The 20,470-nt window shown below is 59.5% G+C and overlaps 1 protein-coding gene across 1 annotated transcript in view; it reads left to right on the top strand.

Annotated features, from left to right (window-relative positions):
• Positions 1–20,167, top strand: part of LOC140408486 (interleukin-8-like) — a 59,550-nt gene extending 39,383 nt beyond the window's left edge. Inside the window, exons 3-4 of the mRNA XM_072495739.1 lie at positions 18,420–18,523; positions 19,979–20,167. Of these exons, the coding sequence (XP_072351840.1) occupies positions 18,420–18,510 (91 nt within the window). The 3' untranslated portion in view covers positions 18,511–18,523; positions 19,979–20,167. The remainder of the gene's footprint in view (positions 1–18,419; positions 18,524–19,978) is intronic.
• Positions 20,168–20,470: the final 303 nt, after the last annotated feature.

Below are 20,470 nucleotides of genomic sequence, written 5' to 3'. Positions count from 1 at the left end.
CACTGTTTATCCCGGGCCCCACTCTCCGGCTCACTGTTTATCCCGTGCCCCCTCGACGGCTCACTGTTTATCCCGGGCCCCACTCTCAGGCTCACATTTTATCCTGGGCTCCGCTCTCCGGCTCACTGTTTATCCCGGGCCCCACTCTCCGGCTCACTGTTTATCCCGGGCCCCGCTCTCCGGCTCACTGTTTGTCCCGGGCCCCACTCCCCGGCTCACTGTTTATCCCGGGCCCCGCTCTCCGGCTCACTGTTTATCCCGGGCCCCGCTCTCCGGCTCACTGTTTATCCCGTGCCCCCTCGACGGCTCACTGTTTATCCCGGGCCCCACTCTCAGGCTCACATTTTATCCTGGGCTCCGCTCTCCGGCTCACTGTTTATCCCGGGCCCCACTCTCCGGCTCACTGTTTATCCCGGGCCCCACTCTCCGGCTCACTGTTTATCCCGGGCCCCACTCTCCGGCTCACTGTTTATCCCGTGCCCCCTCGACGGCTCACTGTTTATCCCGGGCCCCACTCTCAGGCTCACATTTTATCCTGGGCTCCGCTCTCCGGCTCACTGTTTATCCCGGGCCCCACTCTCCGGCTCACTGTTTATCCCGGGCCCCGCTCTCCGGCTCACTGTTTGTCCCGGGCCCCACTCCCCGGCTCACTGTTTATCCCGGGCCCCGCTCTCCGGCTCACTGTTTATCCCGGGCCCCGCTCTCCGGCTCACTGTTTGTCCCGGGCCCCACTCCCCGGCTCACTGTTTATCCCGGGCCCCGCTCTCCGGCTCACTGTTTATCCCGGGCCCCGCTCTCCGTCTCACTGTTTATCACGGGCCCTGCTCTCCGGCTCACTGTTTATCCCGGGCCCCGCTCTCCGGCTCACTGTTTATCACGGGCCCTGCTCTCCGGCTCACTGTTTGTCCCGGGCCCCACTCCCCGGCTCACTGTTTATCCCGGGCCCCGCTCTCCGGCTCACTGTTTATCCCGGGCCCCACTCTCCGGCTCACTGTTTATTCCGGGCCCCACTCTCCGACTCACTGTTTTTCCCGGGCCCCACTCTCGGGCTCACTGTTTATCCTGGGCCCCACTCTCCGGGACACTGTTTATTCCGGGCCCCACTCTCCGGCTCACTGTCTATCCCGGGCCCCACTCTCCGGCTCACTGTTTATCACGGGCCCCACTCTCTGGCTCACTGTTTATCCCGGGCCCCAGTCTCCGGCTCACTGTTTATCCAGGGCCCCACTCTCCGGCTCACTGTTTATCCCGGGCCCCACTCTCCGGCTCACTGTTTAGCCCGGGCCCCGCTCTCCGGCTCACTGTTTATCCCGGGCCCACGCTCTCCGGCTCACTGTTTATCCTGGGCCCCACTCTCCGGGACACTGTTTATCCCGGGCCCCGCTCTCCGGCTCACTGTTTATCCAGGGCCCCGCTTTCCGGCTCACTGTTTATCCTGGGCCCCACTCTCCAGCTCACTGTTTATCCCGGGCCCCACTCTCCGGCTCACTGTTTATCCCGGGCCCCGCTCTCTGGCTCACTGTTTATCCCGGGCCCCGCTCTACGGCTCACTGTTTATCCCGGGCCCTGCTCTCCGGCTCACTGTTTATCCCGGGCCCCACTCTCCGGCTCACTGTTTATCCCGGGCCCGACTCTCCGGCTCACTGTTTATCCCGGGCCCCACTCTCCGGCTCACCGTTTATCCCGGGCCCCGCTCTCCGGGTCACTGTTTATCCCGGGCCCCTCTCTCCAGCTCACTGTTTATCACGGGCCCTGCTCTCCGGCTCACTGTTTATACCGGGCCCCCCTATCCGGCTCACTGTTTACCCCGGGCCCCGCTCTCCGGCTCACTGTTTATCCCGGGCCCGGCTCTCCGGCTCACTGTTTATCCCGGGCCCCCCTATCCGGCTCACCGTTTATCCCGGGCCCCTCTCTCCGGCACACTGTTTATCCCGGGCCCGGCTCTCCGGCTCACTGTTTATCCCGGGCCCCTCTCTCCGGCTCACTCTTTATCCCGGGCCCCACTCTCCGGGTCACTGTTTATCCCGGGCCCCACTCTCCGGCTCACTGTTTATCCCGGGCCCCACTCCCCGGCTCACTGTTTATCCTGGGCCCCACTCTCCGGCTCACTGTTTATCCCGGGCCCGGCTCTCCGGCTCACTGTTTATTCTGGGCCCCGCTCTCCGGCTCACTGTTTATCCCGGGCCCCACTCTCCGTCTCACTGTTTATCCCGGGCCCCACTCTCCGGCTCACTCTTTATCCCGGGCCCCACTCTCCGGCTCGCTGTTTATCCTGGGCCCCGCTCTCCGGCTCACTGTTTATCCTGGGCCCCGCTCTCCGGGACACTGTTTATCCCGGGCCCCATTCTCCGGCTCACTGTTTATCCCGGGCCCCAGTCTCCGGCTCACTGTTTATCCCGGGCCCCGCTCTCCTGCTCACTGTTTATCCCGGGCCCCGTTCTCCGGCTCACTGTTTATCCCGGGCCCTACTCTCCGGCTCACTGTTTATCCCGGGCCCCACTCTCCGGCTCACTGTTTATCCCGGGCCCCACTCTCCGGCTCACTGTTTATCCCGGGCCCCACTCTCCGGCTCACCGTTTATCCCGGGCCCCGCTCTCCGGGTCACTGTTTATCCCGGGCCCCTCTCTCCAGCTCACTGTTTATCACGGGCCCTGCTCTCCGGCTCACTTTTTATACCGGGCCCCCCTATCCGGCTCACTGTTTACCCCGGGCCCCGCTCTCCGGCTCACTGTTTATCCCGGGCCCGGCTCTCCGGCTCACTGTTTATCCCGGGCCCCCCCATCCGGCTCACCGTTTATCCCGGGCCCCTCTCTCCGGCACACTGTTTATCCCGGGCCCGGCTCTCCGGCTCACTGTTTATCCCGTGCCCCTCTCTCCGGCTCACTCTTTATCCCGGGCCCCACACTCCGGGTCACTGTTTATCCCGGGCCCCACTCTCCGGCTCACTGTTTATCCCGGGCCCCACTCCCCGGCTCACTGTTTATCCCGGGCTCCGCTCTCCGGCTCACTGTTTATCCCGGGCCCCACTCTCCGGCTCACTGTTTATCCCGGGCCCCGCTCTCCGGCTCACTGTTTGTCCCGGGCCCCACTCCCCGGCTCACTGTTTATCCCGGGCCCCGCTCTCCGGCTCACTGTTTATCCCGGGCCCCGCTCTCCGGCTCACTGTTTGTCCCGGGCCCCACTCCCCGGCTCACTGTTTATCCCGGGCCCCGCTCTCCGGCTCACTGTTTATCCCGGGCCCCGCTCTCCGTCTCACTGTTTATCACGGGCCCTGCTGTCCGGCTCACTGTTTATCCCGGGCCCCGCTCTCCGGCTCACTGTTTATCACGGGCCCTGCTCTCCGGCTCACTGTTTGTCCCGGGCCCCACTCCCCGGCTCACTGTTTATCCCGGGCCCCGCTCTCCGGCTCACTGTTTATCCCGGGCCCCACTCTCCGGCTCACTGTTTATTCCGGGCCCCACTCTCCGACTCACTGTTTTTCCCGGGCCCCACTCTCCGGCTCACTGTTTATCCTGGGCCCCACTCTCCGGGACACTGTTTATCCCGGGCCCCACTCTCCGGCTCACTGTCTATCCCGGGCCCCACTCTCCGGCTCACTGTTTATCACGGGCCCCACTCTCCGGCTCACTGTTTATCCCGGGCCCCAGTCTCCGGCTCACTGTTTATCCAGGGCCCCACTCTCCGGCTCACTGTTTATCCCGTACCCCACTCTCCGGCTCACTGTTTATCCCGGGCCCCGCTCACCGGCTCACTGTTTATCCTGGGCCCCACTCTCCGGGACACTGTTTATCCTGGGCCCCACTCTCCAGCTCACTGTTTATCCCGGGCCCCACTCTCCGGCTCACTGTTTATCCCGGGCCCCGCTCTCTGGCTCACTGTTTATCCCGGGCCACGCTCTCCGGCTCACTGTTTATCCCGGGCCCCGCTCTCCGGCTCACTGTTTATCCCGGGCCCCACTCTCCGGCTCACTGTTTATCCCGGGCCCCACTCTCCGGCTCACTGTTTATCCCGGGCCCCACTCTCCGGCTCACCGTTTATCCCGGGCCCCGCTCTCCGGGTCACTGTTTATCCCGGGCCCCTCTCTCCAGCTCACTGTTTATCACGGGCCCTGCTCTCCGGCTCACTGTTTATACCGGGCCCCCCTATCCGGCTCACTGTTTACCCCGGGCCCCGCTCTCCGGCTCACTGTTTATCCCGGGCCCGGCTCTCCGGCTCACTGTTTATCCCGGGCCCCCCTATCCGGCTCACCGTTTATCCCGGGCCCCGCTCTCCGGCTCACTGTTTATCCCGGGCCCGGCTCTCCGGCTCACTGTTTATCCCGGGCCCCTCTCTCCGGCTCACTCTTTATCCCAGGCCCCACTCTCCGGGTCACTGTTTATCCCGGGCCCCACTCTCCGGCTCACTGTTTATCCCGGGCCCCACTCCCCGGCTCACTGTTTATCCCGGGCCCCACTCTCCGGCTCACTGTTTATCCCGGGCCCGGCTCTCCGGCTCACTGTTTATTCTGGGCCCCGCTCTCCGGCTCGCTGTTTATCCCGGGCCCCACTCTCCGGCTCACTGTTTATCCCGGGCCCCTCTCTCCGGCTCACTCTTTATCCCGGGCCCCACTCTCCGGCTCGCTGTTTATCCTGGGCCCCGCTCTCCGGCTCACTGTTTATCCTGGGCCCCGCTCTCCGGGACACTGTTCATCCCGGGCCCCATTCTCCGGCTCACTGTTTATCCCGGGCCCCAGTCTCCGGCTCACTGTTTATCCCGGGCCCCGCTCTCCTGCTCACTGTTTATCCCGTGCCCCAGTCTCCGGCTCACTGTTTATCCAGGGCCCCACTCTCCGGCTCAATGTTTATACCGGGCCCCCCTATCCGGCTCACCGTTTATCCCGGGCCCCGCTCTCCGGCTCACTGTTGATCCCGGCCCCTCTCTCCGGCTCACTGATTATCCCGTGCCCCCCTCTCCGTTCTCTGGTCTTCTGGCCTCTCTCTCCAGCTCCGCTCTTCCCAGGACCTGCTTTTTGCCTCCCTGCTTTTCCACGCCCTGCTCTCTTCCTCCCATGGACCCATTGTCTGGCTCTCTTCCAATTCGGGCCCCTCTCTCCAGCTCCCCAGTGTCCTGGGCCCCGCCCTTCATGTCAGCTTTCCTCCAATCACAGATTGTTTCCTTCCCGCAGTCGCTGCTGATTGGCTCAGCATTGATGTTTTTCTGGCTTTAAAAGCCAAGCATCAAAGGTAGGCCCAGGTACAGGTATGGATGGCAGGGAAGTGTTTGCAGCAGGGGGGGGGTCTTGGGGAAGGGGACTGACTTCAGGAGCAGACCATTGAGCTTGCTCCACCATTCAATAAGATTCTTGACTGATCGGATGGGATAATGCACAACTCCACTTTCCTGCTTTATGCCCATAACCCTTGATTCCTTTACTTATTATAAACCTGTCTATCACAGCTGTGAACATACTGAACGACCCAACACCTACAGCTCTCTGCAGTAAAGAATTCCACAGATTCACTACCCTCTGACAGAAATAATCCGCATCTCTGTCTCACCCCATTTTATTAGACTGCACCTGCCACGTTGTGATTTTCACCACTCTCCCTTCCTGATGCCGGGTCCCTCAATCAGGCACAGAGTGCCTTTCAACATGTCACCCGCCCACTGGGAGTCTGGAAGCAAAAATGCCAGGGTTTGATCTTCCCTGCACAGCGAGCCCCCACCAGTACTGACTTAATACCAGCAGTGAAAGCCTGCGGCCCTTAAGGGGACATTAATTAATTGGGCCTCAATTGTTGGCGGTATGGGAAGGCCGTCAACGGACTTTCTCTCCATGGTCTTAATCTAGGTGGGGATGATCGGGTCCTTGCTTGCCACTTTCCAGTCCAATTAAATGACCCGACATCGAACGCGTCACGCAGCGAGATTCTGCCCAATATGTCAGATCAATGACCTTTCATCAGAGATGGAGAACGCTTGATAGGCATAAAGACATAGAATTTGCAGTGCTGAAGGAGGCCACTTGGCCCATCGAGACTGCATCAACTGATTATCCCGGGCCCCACTCTCCGCTCCGGCTCACTCTTTATTCCGGACCCCTCTCCAGTTCACTGTTTATCCCGGGCCACACTCTCCGGCTCACTGTTTATCCTGGGCCCCACTCTCCGGCTCACTGTTTATCCCGGGACCCACTCTCCGCTCCGGCTCACTCTTTATTCCGGACCCCTCTCCAGTTCACTGTTTATCCCGGGCCCCACTCTCCGGCTCACTCTTTATTCCGGACCCCACTCTCCGGCTCACTCTTTATTCCGGACCCCACTCTCCGGCTCACTGTTTATCCCGGGCCCCACTCTCCGGCTCACTCTTTATTCCGGACCCCTCTCCAGTTCACTGTTTATCCTGGGCCCCACTCTCCGGCTCACTCTTTATTCCGGACCCCTCTCCAGTTCACTGTTTATCCCGGGCCCCACTCTCCGGCTCACTGTTTATCCCGAGCCCAGCTCTCCGGCTCACTCTTTATTCCAGACCACTCTCCAGTTCACTGTTTATCCCGGGCCCCACTCTCCGGCTCACTGTTTATCCCGGGCCCAGCTCTCCGGCTCACTGTTTATCCCGGGCCGCACACTCCGGCTCACTGCTTATCCTGGGCCCCAGTCTCCGGCTCACTGTTTATCCCGGGCCCCAGTCTCCGGCTCACTGTTTATCCCGGGCCGCACTCTCCGGCTCACTGTTTATCCCAGGCCCCGCTCTCCGGCTCACTGTTAATCCCGTGCCCCCTCGACGGCTCACTGTTTATCCCGTGCCCCACTCTCCGGCTCACTGTTTATCCCAGGCCCCACTCTCCGGCTCACTGTTTATCCCGGGCCCCACTCTCCGGGTCACTGTTTATCCCGGGCCCCACTCTCCGTCTCTCTGTTTATCCCAGGCCCCGCTCTCCGGCTCACTGTTTATCCCGTGCCCCACTCTCCGGCTCACTGTTTATCCCAGGCCCCACTCTCCGGCTCACTGTTTATCACGGGCCCCACTCTCCGGCTCACTGTTTATCCCGGGCCCCGCTCTCCGGCTCACTGTTTATCCCGGGCCCCGCTCTCCGGCTCACTGTTTATCACGGGCCCCGCTCTCCGGCTCACTGTTCATCCCGGGCCCCTCTCTCCGGCTCACTGTTTATCCCGGGCCCCACTCTCCGGCTCACTGTTCATCCCGGGCCCAGCTCTCCGGCTCACTGTTTATCCCGGGCCCCACTCTCCGGCTCACTGTTTATCCCGGGCCCCGCTCTCTGGCTCACTGTTTATCCCGGGCCCGGCTCTCCGGCTCACTGTTTATCCCGGGCCCCACTCTCCGGCTCACTGTTTATCCCGGGCCCCACTCTCCGGCTCACTGTTTATCCCGGGCCCCACTCTCCGGCTCACTGTTTATCCCCGGTCCCACTCTCCGGCTCACTGTTTATCCCGGGCCCCGCTCTCCGGCTCACTGTTTATCCCGGGCCCCACTCTCCGGCTCACTGTTTATCCCGGGCAACACTCTCCAGCTCACTGTTTATCGCGGGCCCCACTCTCCGGCTCACTGTTTGTCCCGGGCCCCGCTCTCCAGCTCACTGTTTATCGGGGGCCCCGCTCTCCGGCTCACTGTTTATCCGGGGCCCCGCTCTCCAGCTCACTGTTTATCCCGGGCCCCGCTCTCCGGCTCACTGTTTATCCCGGGCCCGAATCTCCGGCTCACTGTTTATCCCGGGCCCCAATCTCCGGCTCACTGTTTATCGGGGGCCCCGCTCTCCGGCTCACTATCCATCGGGGGCCCCGCTCTCCGGCTCACTGTTTATCCCGGGCCCGAATCTCCGGCTCACTGTTTATCCCGCGCCTCACTCTCCGGCTCACTGTTTATCCCGGCCCCACTCTCCGGCTCACTGTTTATCCCGGGTCCCGCTCTCCGGCTCACTGTTTATCCCAGGCCCCACTCTCCGGCTCACTGTTTATCCCAGGCCCCACTCTCCGGCTCACTGTTTATCCCGGGCCCCACTCTCCGGCTCACTGTTTATCCTGGGCTCCGCTCTCCGGCTCACTGTATATCCCGGGCCCCACTCTCCGGCTCACTGTTTATCCCGGGCCCCACTCTCCGGCTCACTGTTTATCCCGGGCCCCACTCTCCGGCTCACTGTTTATCCCGGCCCCACACTCCGGCTCACTGTTTATCCCTCGCCCCACTCTCCGCCTCACTGTTTATCCGGGGGCCCGCTCTCTGGCTCACTGTTTATCCCGGGCCCCACTCTCCTGGTCACTGTTTATCCCGGGCCCCGCTCTACGGCTCACTGTTTATCCCGGGCCCCACTCTCCGGCTCAGTGTTTATCCCGGGCCCCACTCTCCGCCCCGGCTCACTCTTTATTCCGGACCCCTCTCCGGCTCACTGTTTATCCGGGGCCCCGCTCTCCGAGTCACTGTTTATCCCGGGCCCCACTCTCCGGGTCACTGTTTATCCCGGGCCCCACTCTCCGGGTCACTGTTTATCCTGGACCCCACTCTCCGGCTCACTGTTTATCCCTGGCCCCACTCTCCTGCTCACTGTTTATCCCGGGCCCCACTCTCCGGCTCACTGTTTATCCCGGGCCCCGCTCTCCGGGTCACTGTTTATCCCGGGCCCCGCTCTCCGGCTCACTGTTTATCCCGGCCCCACACTCCGGCTCACTGTTTATCCCGGGCCCCACTCTCCGGCTCACTGTTTATCCGGGGCCCTGCTCTCCGGCTCACTGTTTATCCCGGGCCCCACTCTCCGGGTCACTGTTTATCCCGGGCCCCGCTGTCCGGCTCACTGTTTATCCCGGGCCCCACTCCCCGGCTCACTGTTTATCCCGGGCCCCACTCCCCGGCTCACTGTTTATCCCGGGCCCCACTCTCCGGGTCACTGTTTATCCCGGGCCCCACTCTCCGGCTCACTGTTTATCCTGGGCCCCACTCTCCGCCCCGGCTCACTCTTTATTCCGGACCCCTCTCCGGCTCACTGTTTAACCGGGGCCCCGCTCTCCGCGTCACTGTTTATCCCGGGTCCCACTCTCCGGGTCACTGTTTATCCCGGGCCCCACTCTCCGTGTCACTGTTTATCCTGGACCCCACTCTCCGGCTCACTGTTTATCCCTGGCCCCACTCTCCTGCTCACTGTTTATCCCGGGCCCAGCTCTCCGGCTCACTGTTTATCCCGGGCCCCGCTCTCCGGCCACTGTTTATCCCGGACCCCGCTCTCTGGCTCACTGTTTATCCCGGGCCCTGCTCTCCGGCTCACTGTTTATCCCGGGCCCACTCTCCGGCTCACTGTTTATCCCGGGCCCCACTCTCCGGCTCACTGTTTATCACTGGCCCCACTCTCCGGCTCACTGTTTATCCCGGCCCCACACTCCGGCTCACTGTTTATCCCGGGCCCCACTCTCCGGCTCACTGTTTATCCGGGGCCCCGCTCTCCGGCTCACTGTTTATCCCGGGCCCCACTCTCCGGCTCACTGTTTATCCCGGGCCCCGCTCTCCGGCTCACTGTTTATCCCGGGCCCCGCTCTCCGGCTCACTGTTTATCCCGGGCCCCACTCTCCGGCTCACTGTTTATCCCGGGCCCCACTCTCCGCCCCGGCACACTCTTTATTCCGGACCCTTCTCCGGCTCACTGTTTATCCGGGGCCCCGCTCTCCGGGTCACTGTTTATCCCGGGCCCCACTCTCCGGGTCACTGTTTATCCCGGGCCCCACTCTCCGGGTCACTGTTTGTCCTGGACCCCACTCTCCGGCTCACTGTTTATCCCTGGCCCCACTCTCCTGCTCACTGTTTATCCCGGGCCCCACTCTCCGGCTCACAGTTTATCCCGGGCCCCGCTCTCCGGCTCACTGTTTATCCCGGGCCCCGCTCTCCGGCTCACTGTTTATCCCGGGCTCCGCTCTCCGGCTCACTGTTTATCCCGGGCCCCACTCTCCGGCTCACTGTTTATCCCGTGCCCCACTCTCCGCCCCGGCTCACTCTTTATTCCGGACACCTCTCCGGCTCACTGTTTATCCGGGGCCCCGCTCTCCGGGTAACTGTTTATCCCGGGCCCCACTCTCCGGGTCACTGTTTATCCCGGGCCCCACTCTCCGGGTCACTGTTTATACTGGACCCCACTCTCCGGCTCACTGTTTATCCCTGGCCCCACTCTCCTGCTCACTGTTTATCCCGGGCACCACTCTCCGGCTCACTGTTTATCCCGGGCCCCGCTCTCCGGGTCACTGTTTATCCCGGGCCCCGCTCTCCGGCTCACTGTTTATCCCGGCCCCACACTCCGGCTCACTGTTTATCCCGGGCCCCACTCTCCGGCTCACTGTTTATCCGGGGCCCCACTCTCCGGCTCACTGTTTATCCGGGCCCCACTCTCCGGGTCACTGTTTATCGCGGGCCCCGCTCTCCGGCTCACTGTTTATCCCGGGCCCCACTCTCCGGCTCACTGTTTATCCCGGGCCCCACTCTCCGCCCCGGCTCACTCTTTATTCCGGACCCCTCTCCGGTTCACAGTTTATCCGGGGCCCCGCTCTCCGGGTCACTGTTTATCCCGGGCCCCACTCTCCGGGTCACTGTTTATCCCGGGCCCCACTCTCCGGGTCACTGTTTATCCTGGACCCCACTCTCCGGCTCACTGTTTATCCCTGGCCCCACTCTCCTGCTCACTGTTTATCCCGGGCCCCACTCTCCGGCTCACTGTTTATTCCGGGCCCCGCTCTCCGGCTCACTGTTTATCCCGGGCCCACTCTCCGGCTCACAGTTTATCCCGGGCCTAGCTCTCCGGCTCACTGTTTATCCCGGGCCCCGCTCTCCGGCCCACTGTTTATCCCGGGCCCCGCTCTCGGGCTCACTGTTTATCCCGGACCCCGCTCTCTGGCTCACTGTTTATCCCGGGCCCCGCTCTCCGGCTCACTGTTTATCCCGGGCCCCACTCTCCGGCTCACCGTTTATCCCGGGCCCCACTCTCCGGCTCACTGTTTATCACTGGCCCCACTCTCCAGTTCACTGTTTATCCCGGGCCCCACTCTCCGGCTCACTGTTTACCCGAGGCCCCGCTCTATGGCTCACTGATTATCCCGGGCCCCACTCTCCGGCTCACTGTTTATCCCGGGCCCCACTCTCCGGCTCACTGTTTATACCGGGACCCGCTCTCCGGTTCACTTTTTATCCCGGGCCCCGCTCTCCGGCTCACTGTCTATCCCGGACCCCACTCTCCGGCTCACTGTTTATCCCGGCCCCACACTCCGGCTCACTGTTTATCCCGGGCCCCACTCTCCGGCTCACTGTTTATCCGGGGCCCCGCTCTCCGGCTCACTGTTTATCCCGGGCCCCACTCTCCTGGTCACTGTTTATCCCGGGCCCCGCTCTCCGGCTCACTGTTTATCCCGGGCCCCACTCTTCTGCTCACTGTTTATCCCGGGCCCCACTCTCCGCCCCGGCTCACTCTTTATTCCGGACCCCTCTCCGGCTCACTGTTTATCCGGGGCCCCGCTCTCCGGGTCACTGTTTGTCCCGGGCCCCACTCTCTGGCTCACTGTTTATCCCGGGCCCCACTCTCCGGGTCACTGTTTATCCTGGACCCACTCTCCGGCTCACTGTTTATCCCTGGCCCCACTCTCCTGCTCACTGTTTATCCCGGGCCCCACTCTCCGGCTCACTGTTTATCCCGGGCCCAATTCTCCGGGTCACTGTTTATCCCGGGCCCCGCTCTCCGGCTCACTGTTTATCCCGGCCCCACACTCCGGCTCACTGTTTATCCCGGGCCCCACTCTCCGGCTCACTGTTTATCCGGGGCCCCGCTCTCCGGCTCACTGTTTATCCGGGGCCCCGCTCTCCGGCTCACTGTTTATCCCGGGCCCCACTCTCCGGGTCACTGTTTATCCCGGGCCCCACTCTCCGCCCCCGCTCACTCTTTATTCCGGACCCCTCTCCGGCTCACTGTTTATCCGGGGCCCCGCTCTCCGGGTCACTGTTTATCCCGGGCCCCACTCTCCGGGTCACTGTTTATCCCGGGCCCCACTCTCCGGGTCACTGTTTATCCTGGACCCCACTCTCCGGCTCACTGTTTATCCCTGGCCCCACTCTCCTGCTCACTGTTTATCCCGGGCCCCTCTCTCCGGCTCACTGTTTATCCCGGGCCCCGCTCTCCGGCTCACTGTTTATCCCGGGCCCACTCTCCGGCTCACTGTTTATCCCTGGCCCGGCTCTCCGGCTCACTGTTTATCCCGGGCCCCGCTCTCCGGCTCACTGTTTATCACGGGCCCCACTCTCCGACTCACTGTTTATCCCGGGCCCCGCTCTCCGGCTCACTGTTTATCCCGGGCCCCGCTCTCCGGCTCACTGTTTATCCCGGGCCCCGCTCTCCGGCTCACTGTTTATCCCGGACCCCGCTCTCTGGCTCACTGTTTATCCCGGGCCCCGCTCTCCGGCTCACTGTTTATCCCGGGCCCCACTCTCCGGCTCACTGTTTATCCCGGGCCCCACTCTCCGGCTCACTGTTTATCACTGGCCCCACTCTCCAGTTCACTGTTTATCCCGGGCCCCACTCTCCGGCTCACTGTTTACCCGAGGCCCCGCTCTCCGGCTCACTGTTTATCCCGGGCCCCATTCTCCAGTTCACTGTTTATCCCGGGCCCCACTATCCGGCTCATTGTTTTTCCCGGGCCCCACTCTCCGGCTCACTGTTTATCCCGGCCCCACACTCCAGCTCACTGTTTATCCCGGGCCCCACTCTCCGGCTCACTGTTTATCCGGGGCCCCGCTCTCCGGCTCACTGTTTAACCCGGGCCCCACTCTCCTGGTCACTGTTTATCCCGGGCCCCGCTCTCCGGCTCACTGTTTATCCTGGGCCCCACTCTCCGGCTCACTGTTTATCCCGGGCCCCACTCTCCGCCCCGGCTCACTCTTTATTCCGGACCCCTCTCCGGCTCACTGTTTATCCGGGACCCGCTCTCCGGGTTACTGTTTGTCCCGGGCCCCACTCTCCGGGTCACTGTTTATCCCGGGCCCCACTCTCCGGGTCACTGTTTATCCTGGACCCCACTCTCCGGCTCACTGTTTATCCCTGGCCCCACTCTCCTGCTCACTGTTTATCCCGGGCCCCACTCTCCGGCTCACTGTTTATCCCGGGCCCCACTCTCCGGGTCACTGTTTATCCCGGGCCCCGCTCTCCGGCTCACTGTTTATCCCGGCCCCACACTCCGGCTCACTGTTTATCCCGGGCCCCACTCTCCGGCTCACTGTTTATCCGGGGCCCCGCTCTCCGGCTCACTGTTTATCCCGGGCCCCACTCTCCGGGTCACTGTTTATCCCGGGCCCCGCTCTCCGGCTCACTGTTTATCCCGGGCCCCACTCTCCGGCTCACTGTTTATCCCGGGCCCCACTCTCCGCCCCGGCTCACTCTTCATTCCGGACCCCTCTCCGGCTCACTGTTTATCCGGGGCCCCGCTCTCCGGGTCACTGTTTATCCCGGGCCCCACTCTCAGGGTCACTGTTTATCCCGGGCCCCACTCTCCGGGTCACTGTTTATCCTGGACCCCACTCTCCGGCTCACTGTTTATCCCTGGCCCCACTCTCCTGCTCACTGTTTATCCCGGGCCCCTCTCTCCGGCTCACTGTTTATCCCGGGCCCCGCTCTCCGGCTCACTGTTTATCCCGGGCCCACTCTCCGGCTCACTGTTTATCCCGGGCCCGGCTCTCCGGCTCACTGTTTATCCCGGGCCCCGCTCTCCGGCTCACTGTTTATCACGGGCCCCACTCTCCGACTCACTGTTTATCCCGGGCCCCGCTCTCCGGCTCACTGTTTATCCCGGGCCCCGCTCTCCGGCTCACTGTTTATCCCGGGCCCCGCTCTCCGGCTCACTGTTTATCCCGGACCCCGCTCTCTGGCTCACTGTTTATCCCGGGCCCCGCTCTCCGGCTCACTGTTTATCCCGGGCCCCACTCTCCGGCTCACTGTTTATCCCGGGCCCCACTCTCCGGCTCACTGTTTATCACTGGCCCCACTCTCCAGTTCACTGTTTATCCCGGGCCCCACTCTCCGGCTCACTGTTTACCCGAGGCCCCGCTCTCCGGCTCACTGTTTATCCCGGGCCCCATTCTCCAGTTCACTGTTTATCCCGGGCCCCACTCTCCGGCTCATTGTTTTTCCCGGGCCCCACTCTCCGGCTCACTGTTTATCCCGGGCCCCACTCTCCGGCTCACTGTTTATCACTGGCCCCACTCTCCAGTTCACTGTTTATCCCGGGCCCCACTCTCCGACTCACTGTTTATCCCGGGCCCCGCTCTCCGGCTCACTGTTTATCCCGGGCCCCGCTCTCTGGCTCACTGTTTATCCCGGGCCCCGCTCTCCGGCTCACTGTTTATCCCGGACCCCGCTCTCTGGCTCACTGTTTATCCCGGGCCCCGCTCTCCGGCTCACTGTTTATCCCGGGCCCCACTCTCCGGCTCACTGTTTATCCCGGGCCCCACTCTCCGGCTCACTGTTTATCACTGGCCCCACTCGCCAGTTCACTGTTTATCCCGGGCCCCACTCTCCGGCTCACTGTTTACCCGAGGCCCCGCTCTCCGGCTCACTGTTTATCCCGGGCCCCATTCTCCAGTTCACTGTTTATCCCGGGCCCCACTCTCCGGCTCATTGTTTTTCCCGGGCCCCACTCTCCGGCTCACAGTTTATCCCGGGCCCCACTCTCCGGCTCACTGTTTATCCCGGGCCCCACTCTCCGGCTCACTGTTTATCCCGAGCCCCGCTCTCCGGCTCACTGTTTATCCCGGGCCCCACTCTCCGGCTCATTGTTTTTCCCGGGCCCACGCTCTCCGGCTCACTGTTTATCCCGGGCCCCACTCTCCGGCTCACTGTTTATCACGGGCCCCACTCTCCGGCTCACTGTTTATCCTTGGCCCCGCTCTCCGGCTCACTGTTTCTCCCGCGCCCCGCTCTCCGGCTCACTGTTTATCACGGGCCCTGCTCTCCGGCTCACTGTTTATCCCGGGCCCCACTCCCCGGCTCACTGTTTATCCCGGGCCCCACTCTCCGGCTCACTGTCTATCCCGGGCCCCCTCGACGGCTCACTGTTTATCCCGGGCCCCACTCTCCCGCTCACTGTTTATCCCGGGCCCACCCTCCGGCTCACTGTTTATCCCGGGCCCCGCTCTCCGGCTCACTGTTTATCCCGGGCCCCACTCTCCGGCTCACTGTTTATCACGGGCCCCACTCTCCGGCTCACTGTTTATCCTTGGCCCCGCTCTCCGGCTCACTGTTTCTCCCGGGCCCCGCTCTCCGGCTCACTGTTTATCACGGGCCCTGCTCTCCGGCTCACTGTTTATCCCGGGCCCCACTCCCCGGCTCACTGTTTATCCCGGGCCCCACTCTCCGGCTCACTGTCTATCCCGGGCCCCACTCTCCGGGACACTGTTTATCCCGGGCCCCATTCTCCGGCTCACTGTTTATCCCAGGCCCCAGTCTCCGGCTCACTGTTTATCCAGGGCCCCACTCTCCGGCTCAATGTTTATACCGGGCCCCCCTATCCGGCTCACCGTTTATCCCGGGCCCCGCTCTCCGGCTCACTGTTTATCCCGGGCCCGGCTCTCCGGCTCACTGTTTATCCCGGGCCCCCCTATCCGGCTCACCGTTTATCCCGGGCCCCTCTCTCCGGCTCACTGTTTATCCCGGGCCCGGCTCTCCGGCTCACTCTTTATCCCGGGCCCCACTCCCCGGCTCACTGTTTATCCCGGGCCCGGCTCTCCGGCTCACTCTTTATCCCGGGCCCCACTCTCCGGGTCACTGTTTATCCCGGGCCCCACTCTCCGGCTCGCTGTTTATCCCGGGCCCCATCCTCCGGCTCACTGTTTGTCCCAGGCCCCACTCTCCGGGTCACTGTTGATCCCAGCCCCACTCTCCGGCTCACTGATTATCCCGTGCCCCACTCTCCGGCTCACTGATTATCCCGTGCCCCACTCTCCGTTCTCTGGTCTTCTGGCCTCTCTCTCCAGCTCCGCTCTTCCCAGGACCTGCTTTTTGCCTCCCTGCTTTTCCACGCCCTGCTCTCTTCCTCCCATGGACCCATTGTCTGGCTCTCTTCCAATTCGGGCCCCTCTCTCCAGCTCCCCAGTGTCCTGGGCCCCGCCCTTCATGTCAGCTTTCCTCCAATCACAGATTGTTTCCTTCCCGCAGTCGCTGCTGATTGGCTCAGCATTGATGTTTTTCTGGCTTTAAAAGCCAAGCAGCGTGCCTTAATGACTATCGTCCAGTGTCTCTGACATCTATCATCATGAAGTGCTTCGAAATGTTAGTCATGGCACGAATCATATCCAGCCTCCCGGATTGCCTTGATCCACTACAGTTCGCCTATCGCTGCAACAGGTCCACAGCAGACACCATCTCCATGGCTCTGCACTCCCCTGGAACACGTAGATAACTAAGACAACTATGTCAGACTCCTATTTATCGACTACAGCTCAGCCTTCAACACCATCAATCCTACGAAACTCATCTCCAAATTCCGTGGCCTTGGCCTCGGCTCCTTCCTCTGAGACTGGATCCTGATCTTTCTAACCCACAGGCCACAATCAGTAAGGATAGGCAACAACACCTCCTCCACGATCATCCTCAACACCGGTGCCCCACAAGGCTGTGTCCTCAGCCCCCTACTATACACCTATGACTGTGTGGCCAAATTCCCCTCCAACTCGATCTTCAAATTTGCTGATGACACCACCGTAGTGGGTCGGATTTCAAACAATGACCAGACAGAGTACTGGAATGAGATAGAGAATCTGGTGAACTGGTGCGACGACAATAATCTCTCCCTCAATGTCAACAAAACGAAGGAGATTGTCATCGACTTCAGGAAGCGTAGTGGAGAACATGCCCCTGTCTACATCAATGGGAACGAAGTAGAAAGGGTCGAGAGCTTCAAGTTTTTAGGTGTACAGATCACCAACAACCTGTCCTGGTCCCCCCATGCCGACACTATAGTTAAGAAATCCTACCAGCGACTCTACTTTCTCAGAAGACTAAGGAAATTTGGTATTTCAGCTACGACCCACACCAACTTTTACAGATGCACCATAGAAAGCATTCTTTCTGGTTGTACCACAGCTTGGTATGGAGCCTGCTCTGTCCAAGACCGCAGGAAACTACAAAAGGTCGTGAATCCATCACGCAAACCAGCTTCCCATCCATTGACTCTGTCTACAATTCCCACTGCCTCGGAAAGGCAGCCAGCATAATTAAGGACCCCACGCACCCCGGACATACGCTCTTTCACCTTCTTCCGTCAGGAAAAAGATACCAAAGTTTGAGGTCACGTACCAACCGACTCAAGAACAGCTTCTTCCCTACTGCCATCAGACATTTGAATGGACCTACCTCGTATTAAGTTGATCTTTTCTCTACACCTTGCTATAACTGTAACATTATATCCTGCAGTCTCTCCTTCCTGCCCTATGTACGGTTTGCATTGTTTGTACAGCATGCAAGAAACCATACTTTTCACTGTGTACTAATACATGTGACAATAATAATCAAATCAAATCAAATACTGAGCCCATGAGCTCCACAAGTGTAGGAAAACCAGGCTGTGATTGGTTGACTTTTCCCTTGAACAATCTCCCATTGGGACTTTCCTGTTTGATCGACATTTTCAAAACGGCTGAAGGAGCCAGTTTGTGGCTCGAATGTGGCCCTCATCTTGGACAAGCCTGTCGGAGACCATGGTAGCATTGTGGATAGCACAATTGCTTCACAGCTCCAGGGTCCCAGGTTCGATTCCGGCTTGGGTCACTGTCTGTGCGGAGTCTGCACATCCTCCCCGTGTGCGCGTGGGTTTCCTCCGGGTGCTCCGGTTTCCTCCCACAGTCCAAAGATGTGCAGGTTAGGTGGATTGGCCATGCTAAATTGCCCTTAGTGTCCAAAATTGCCCTTCGTGTTGGGTGGGGTTACTGGGTTATGGGGATAGGGTGGAGGTGTTGACCTTGGGTAGGGTGCTCTTTCCAAGAGCCGGTGCGGACTCGATGGGCCGAATGGCCTCCTTCTGCACTGTAAATTCTATGCTATGATAATCTATGGTGTCTGGGGGAAGATGTTCCCTCTCCCACTCTGACCTCTCTGACCTTGAACTCCTAAACTGTTTCCTTGACGATCAACAGAAGCTCTGCAAACAGCTCCTTATCTTTCTATTGGACACTTCACCAACCTTCCAGACTCAACTTTGACTTCCACAATTTCAGACCAATCACTGTTGCCATTTGATCAAACTGTCCCATTATCACCAATTTCACTTTTCACCTTTTGCTATTTTGCAGGTTAACCAGCCACCCACATTAAAAAGACACAGACAAGTTGGATACAAGGAAGTAGTTATATAGATAGATTGTATTTACAGTGTGGCTGCATTACTGAGAATTTAAAATAATTTTACAACTCTTTACAGAATCACTCTTAAAGACGGGACAAAGGTTTGTGTGGATCCTGAAGCCAGCTGGGTGAAGCCAATGATTGACAGGCTTCTGGTGCAAAATTGAGAGAATTTTCTGAGTAAGTTTCGATTTTTGTGTGTCAGTGAAGAGCAGGAATAAGGAGCTTGTCGGGGCTCGAGACAGATATGCTGAAGGTTTCCAGTGTAAACCAAAGAGGTTTATTGTAGAAGACAAGACTCGTATAATACTGGGATGGGACAATGATACAGGTTTCACTCTTCCCAGTCCGCGTTTCACTCTTCCCGGGCCCCAACTTCTCTGGCCCCACGCTGATGTGCTATTGGCCTGGATTTGTGCCCTCCCACGTGATTGATCCCAGACCAGTCACATGGGCCACTGAGCATGCTCCCTTAAAGGTGCCGCGCTGCCGTATCTCTCCCCCCTTAAGTCCCTTACAACACAACACATGGAACTATTTACAACCTGATGTACATAGCGACAAATCTCAGGAGGGAGAGGGAGGGTCCTTTAAAGCGTCAATCGATCCGGGGACTTTATAGACTGACCGGATCCTCTCAATACAACCGCTCACTCAGCAGTCTCGGAAATGTCATGAACTGGCAAAGGTTCCACAGGTGTCGACCCCATAGTAGGACCACAGGCTCACCAGCTTCCACTGGCCCAGCCACCTGGGTCGCCTCCAGAGCACTGAACTCCCCTGCACAAGGACTCTCACAGGGGTCTTGATGATGCTAGGGCCCATCTGCTCTGGACTGGGGGTTGCCACCCCTCAACGCCTCATGTGCCCGACATGTTTCTTGAGAGTCCTGCCATTCACCTTGACCGTGGATGGCACAGGCCCTGACTTGGCCACGATGTGCCCGGCTAGCCATGGTGAGCCCCAAGGCAAAATTACGAACCAAAACCGGGTCCCCTACCTGAAATGTAAAAGATTTGCTTTAATCAGTGCCTTTCATCTGTGCCCTTCGATAACAATTAAGACCGATTGGTTCCTTATCCCTTATAAGTCACTGCTGGTTCTGTAGTTTTGAGGATTTTAAGGATCGCCCCCCATTAAGACAATAGCTTATGCCTCGGTGTTGCTCCAGCTTAGGACCTGGGTTCCCACACCAATATAATTGAAGGCCTGCTCACCCACGACTGTCGCCGAAGCCCCAGTATCGGCCTCCATTTTTAATGGTTCGCCGTATACATTCAGGGTGATTTCAATAGGATCATAATTACTCGATCAGGGCTGGAAGATGGTGTGTTTCCCATCAGCCTCTGCAGCCAGAAACATTCCCAGTCTCTGCCCTCGCCAACGGGCCTATCGTCCCAGGTGGGAGAACTCCGCCCACAGTGATAGATGTATTTGCATAAAATCCCTTTGTTGAACATGTTGAGACAATGATTAATGCTTTTAAAAATTTTAAAAAGCACGGGTAAGATGTTAACCAGTACTCTACCAGAGGAGACTCCTCTTGTTTCTTTATTCTGAAATAATTCTGAACTGACATATTCAAAATGTATTTTTTATGACTTAATTCATTCATATATTTCCTGCAATTCAAAGTGAGGATGGCTGAGGAAAAATCCAACATCGCAGCTGGCAAGAATCAGAATAACAGCCTCATGGATTCCCTGCACGAGCGCTGGAAGTTCACCTCAGTGTTTTACAGCTCACTGATTGTCACGGCCATCAGCAAGAGACGAACACATTTGGATCTTTTTCAGCTAAATTCCATTAAAGAGTCAAACCTCATTCAAACTAGTTGGTTCAATCATTTATATTAACCCAACTTTACCCAGTGTAACAATGACTTGACCAAGAAGAAAGAGGGTATTGGGTGTGAAATACCCAATCAGATAGCTGGACTGGTGTATCTGACTATTTAATTTGATAATAAAATTTGTTCTCTTAAATCACTGTCACACACTTACTGCCAGCCTTTCTTCACACTTGATACACACAGAGTAGAAAAGTATTTTACTTAACAAAAAAATTGATTATTTCATTATCAATTATTATTTTAACCATTATTATTTTAACAATTGTAATTCATAG

Source organism: Scyliorhinus torazame, chromosome 3, assembly GCF_047496885.1.
Source record: "Scyliorhinus torazame isolate Kashiwa2021f chromosome 3, sScyTor2.1, whole genome shotgun sequence".
Classification (NCBI taxonomy): Eukaryota; Metazoa; Chordata; class Chondrichthyes; order Carcharhiniformes; family Scyliorhinidae; genus Scyliorhinus; species Scyliorhinus torazame.
The sequence above is the reverse complement of the archived record's forward strand: the minus strand, read 5'-3'. Positions and strand labels throughout refer to the sequence as shown.